General features: G+C 54.9%; 1 protein-coding gene across 1 annotated transcript; it reads left to right on the top strand.

The window, feature by feature from the left end:
- The first annotated feature begins 2964 nt into the window (after positions 1 to 2964).
- Positions 2965 to 4439, top strand: LOC123116775 (uncharacterized). Its single transcript, XM_044537682.1, has 2 exons — positions 2965 to 3145; positions 3554 to 4439. The coding sequence occupies exons 1-2, from the start codon at positions 3079 to 3081 to the stop codon at positions 4132 to 4134; spliced, it is 648 nt and encodes a 215-aa protein (XP_044393617.1). The 5' UTR covers positions 2965 to 3078; the 3' UTR covers positions 4135 to 4439.
- Positions 4440 to 4784: the final 345 nt, after the last annotated feature.

Below are 4784 nucleotides of genomic sequence, written 5' to 3'. Positions count from 1 at the left end.
TCCATCAGGATGCCCCACTTCCTCTTCCTATCGACCATAGGGACATGCTCAAATGGCTTGTCAGGGCCATCAAGGACTGCCTCTACGTGAACACCGGCATGGAAGAACCAAAAGACTTGCCGAATCCTATGGCATGCTTGCCGGTTGGCAGCCCGAAGGAGAAGTTATGCTGCATCTGGTTGTAGTTCTGTATGGGTGTGTTGAGGAACTCTGCGTCTTTGGGATGGTCGTAAGAAAGAAGCACAAGCGTTATTAGTTGCGAGTAGGCAATGGTAGTCAATGTGAAAAACAAGGGGGCAGTGAGCTAACCGTGACATGGCCGGTGTAGTGCTCTGCCTCCAGAATGATCGAGCAAGTTTTCTGATCCCATGAGGCGCCACTAAGGTCTCTGAGCTTGGACACTTGGATCCGTCGAGCTCTCCACTTCCTGAGGCGGTTGTACACCTGGGTGACAGTCACCTCCTGGCCATAGAACTTGAACACCTGCTTCGCAACGGTGTTCAAGTGCACCTCCCTGAAGCCATTATCAGTCCTAACCCTAGTAAAGATGAGCTCACACATCTTTTTCAGCATGAACATGGATATGAATGGCTATCACTTCATGTTGTCGCCCCTACCATCCTTCTTTGCCTTTGCGGCTCTCGTAAGTGCAGCGGTAGCAACAGCAACAGTTGGATCAACGAGCACAACTGCCACAAAAGAGAACCACCGACTGATACCTCGAACACCTCTGAATCAGGAGGCATATGCGACTCGAGGGGGCTAGGATTCCTCGACATTGGACGCAGCTTACTGGCTGTCAGACAGGACAAGTGACTGGCTAAGATCTTGGGTCCGCGTGGTCATGTCCTAAAATCGTAGTATGCATTGACAGTAAGCATAGCACACAGAATATCAGACGATCTATGAAAGGAGGATCATACATCACAACTAGCTATGAATCCATTATGTTCATCACTATCACACTACTCTAGCATGCTACAAATCCACCAATAATAGATACCACAACATCACAATCTACCATCTGCTCACAGGTCTGCGCATGAATCAACCCTACCACATGCTTGCACATTAAACCCTACGACCACATGCTCTCAGATCTAGCTACAAACGAACAGGGAGAAGAGGGTGATTGAACCCGGCGCCGAAAAAACGGCCCAGTCGCGCCCCCAAGAGCCCGTTTTTCGTCGGTTTGGGCCGAAGTTAGTGCCGGCAGACCCAGGTCGAACCCGGCGCGCTGGGGGGCGCCCGAGGGCGCCGGGGCGAGTGGTTTTGGCGTGAATGAGGGGGGCGCCAAGTCAGCGAGACGCCGCTTCATCGCCCTCATCGCCTCGGTTCTTGCGGGAATCAATGCCAAGGCTGGCCAAGGCTGTCGCGCTGCTGCGCCGGTCAACCTCCATTGATGCCTCACGGGCGGCGCAGTGAAGGCACCGCCGACGCACGTCCCGCCCGCTCCCGCCACGCGTCGCCCGGCATGCTGCCTCCCGGTCGCGCCGCTTGGGCTATAAAAGGCGCCCACTCCCCGCCGGTGAATGCCACACCCTCCCCCTCTCGCAAAAGCCATCTCCCCCTTCCCACCGACAAGCAAAGAAAAGATGGCCGAGAGGTTCCCAGGAGATGGCGCAGTGGCGAACGGCTTCGGCCGCCGACACCTCCAAGAGCCGGAGGCGCGCCTTCTCTACGAGGCCGAGTACCCGGCGCCCCCTGACATGCGCGTGCCGGGGGCGTGGAGGCTGAGTGAGGGCGGCGGCACGATGCCGCCGGTGCCCGAAGGGGCGGCACGACCGGCGCAGATCGCCCACATCCGCTCCTCCCTCACGGAGGAGCAGCGGAACCAGCCGAGGTACACGCTCGACAGCGAAATGCTGTGGACGATGTACTTCCACCGCCGTTGCGAGGAGCAGATCGCCTCCGTCAACGGCGTCATTCCCCGCGGTCGCCTCAATGCCGAAGGACGGTGCGAGTGTTGGGGCGTCCCCGGCCGCACCCTCGAGGCCGTCCTCAACCACATCGAGACCGACAACGTGCCGTGGCTGGAGTACCCGACGCGGCCTTCCTTCTCTTGCCGCCGCGGCAGTTCCTAGACGCCGCGGCGAATGGAGCCGACGTCCTCGTCGTCGGGCTCCGGCTCGCCGGCTGTCCGCCCCATCAAGCCAGAGCCGGAGGAGACGCCGCAGCGGTGCCGCACCCGCAGTGGAGCCATCGTCATCGACGAGGGTGCCCGCCCCTCCCCGCGCTCCCTTCGCCTGGTCCAACCGATGCTCGAGTCGGGCCTGCTCCCCGTGAAGCCGGAGCACGCCGACATGGTGGCTCCCGACGACGAGTCCACCCTGAAGTGCGCGCAGGAGGACTATGTCCGTGAGCAGGTGCGCCGCCAGCGCCAGGCGTACGCGGAACTCCTGGCCCGACGACGCGGCCGCGAGGAGGGCGGCGTCATCGTCCTCGACAGCGACGAGGAGGAAGATGCCGTGCCGTCTAGCTCCCGGCCGCGCGTCGGCGACCCTGGGCAGGGTTGCAACAGGGACGGTGGCTCCGGCGGGGTGGCTCCGGCGGGGCGTGCGACGACGACGACGACGGCGACGACTACACCCGTTTCTACAGGCTTCTCGGCATGTAGATGGCGGGCGGTGAACGCGTGGTAGTGGCTAGAGGCGTAGTTTGGCTTTAGTGTGACATAGTTTGCATTTTTTTTTTACTTTTTTTAACAAATTTTAATAAATTTCGCCGAGCTCGTACCAGATCTACGTAATTTCGCCGAACTCAGGGTGAACTTGCGGACAACGACTGGGGACCAAGCCGCCCCCGAACGCCAAACTTGCGCCGTTTCGCCCCCAGGCGGTCTTTTTTCTCCGCCCTGTGGGCCGAACCGAGATTCTTTAATAAACCAACTATAGTCCGTCTTGTGTCTTTTGGTGTGTTGTGCGGGTGAATGGCACGTGGCAACCTTCTCATCAAAAAAAAATTTATAAGGCCAGATTCGCACCCACATTAGACTCCAGTCCCCAGTCCGCCGCCCCGTCACCGGAGTTCAGCCCGCCGCCCGCCGCCCGCCGCGCCCGCATTTTCCTCACCGCCAGTATGTATCCGCCTCCCCACTCCTTCTGCAGTACGGACCCTAACGCCGCCATGTCCGACACTGAACACGGTAAATCCCCTCCGCCGCTATCCCCATTGAACCCTAAGCCCAGATGTGATTTGCTTGCTCTGTTCTTGTGCAGATTTTAGTATGCAGTTAGCTCATAAACCAGTTTTGGGATATTTCAAGGGTTCAATTAGTGCTAGTTCATCCTGTAAAGGTTCATGCTCTTTGGGGCAGTTCATAGTGGAACCTGTTATTCATTTATTTTCCAATCTGAAACAGCAGCGGACATTTTTGGGAGCTGGATATCTACCATAATTTTCGCAACCTGAATAGCTTTTGTGAAGTTGTAATTTTTGGCCTCTTACTATATCTTCTTGTGAATCACATATTGTTTCTACACATTTATGTTTGTTAAATGGACAACTGTGTGTGATTATTAACCCCTCTATGTGTACTCCTACCTTGGCATAGACATGGCGGTACTTTTTACAAACCACAATCGTGTTCTCAAGGTGGCTCGGGACACCAACCCGCACCCTGACGCTCTGGGACGCCTCCAGCAGGTGCTGCTGGGCGCTGTGCTGCGTTGTCTCTCCGATGACACAGATTCGTTCAGAAGGAGGATGGACGACTTCCTTGTCAAATTCAGCAACCTCACCAGGAAGATGGACGACATCAGCGCGCGCCTCCAGGCCACGCGCAGCCCTAAAGCCCGCCGCCGCGGCATCTCCCCCGCTGCCCAGCTCGTTGGCCTTTATGGAGATGATCTCTTCCGCGCGCTGATGGGCATGCAGCTGCCCGTGGCCACACCTGCGGAGGTCTGCCTGGAGGTCGCCCTCGCTGCACAGCGCCTCATCGTGCATGACCAGCTCGACTTTTTCATCAACCTCTGTGAGAAGACTGTCTTCGGGGCCGACACTACGACGATCAGGGAGTACAACATCATGGCCTTCAAGGACCACAGGAAAACATTGGAGAAGTTCGTTCAAGAGCACATTGACCTCGCCAATGCCGCTGCCACTTCACATCCACCTACCGGCCGAGCAGAATAAAAGCTCGATTGCCATTATTAACCTAGCTAGCTGCAAAGACGAAGGAGGGTTGTTGATGTATCCTATTTGGCTTCCTTATGTAGTTTGCTGCATCATCATTGTCGAGCCAAGAACAACTACTTATGTATGCATTAGTGTATTACGCTACTTGTCAGCGATCGAGTCTGTCTTAACTCTTGAGTAGTAGTAATAGTTGCTATCAAGCTGTGCCCTGTGCGCTTGCTCGCTATAACTAATTTTGTACAACGTAATTTGTTTGGCACCAAGTTCTGTTAGTAATAATATGAATGTTACTTTTGTCGTTCTGTATTACATGCCTGTTATTTTAATTCATGCACCATGCATCTATATATTTTGCCTGTCCTTTAGTTTGATGAAGATGCATACAAATGTTCACAGGCTGACATGAACAAATTGACATTGATTAACAAATGTCTTGAGTGTTTGTTTCACAAGTGTTTCATCTTCCAAGCCTGCAAGCAAGCCTGCTAACCATGGTTTCAAATGAAGCTGAAGATTATGATAACAAACACATGCCAATGGCGTAATTGTCCTTGAGTATTTTCAGGCTGCCGACTGCCTAATGCGAAGTTGTTTGGATTCAGGGGTGTCCAGTTGTTCAGTAACGTTTAAACGTTGATGATTTCCAT

The sequence above is a fragment of the Triticum aestivum genome, chromosome 5B (assembly GCF_018294505.1).
Source record: "Triticum aestivum cultivar Chinese Spring chromosome 5B, IWGSC CS RefSeq v2.1, whole genome shotgun sequence".
NCBI classification, from domain to species: domain Eukaryota; kingdom Viridiplantae; phylum Streptophyta; class Magnoliopsida; order Poales; family Poaceae; genus Triticum; species Triticum aestivum.
Note: the sequence above shows the minus strand (reverse complement) of the source record. Positions and strands in the feature narration are given on the sequence as shown.

Bases quoted from the DNA above. Each gene is read 5' to 3' on its own strand.
- LOC123116775 (XM_044537682.1), top strand. From the start codon at position 3,079: ATGTATCCGCCTCCCCACTCCTTCTGCAGTACGGACCCTAACGCCGCC. The intron at 3,146-3,553 runs GTAAATCCCCTC...ACCTTGGCATAG, and splicing joins CATGTCCGACACTGAACACG to ACATGGCGGTACTTTTTACA.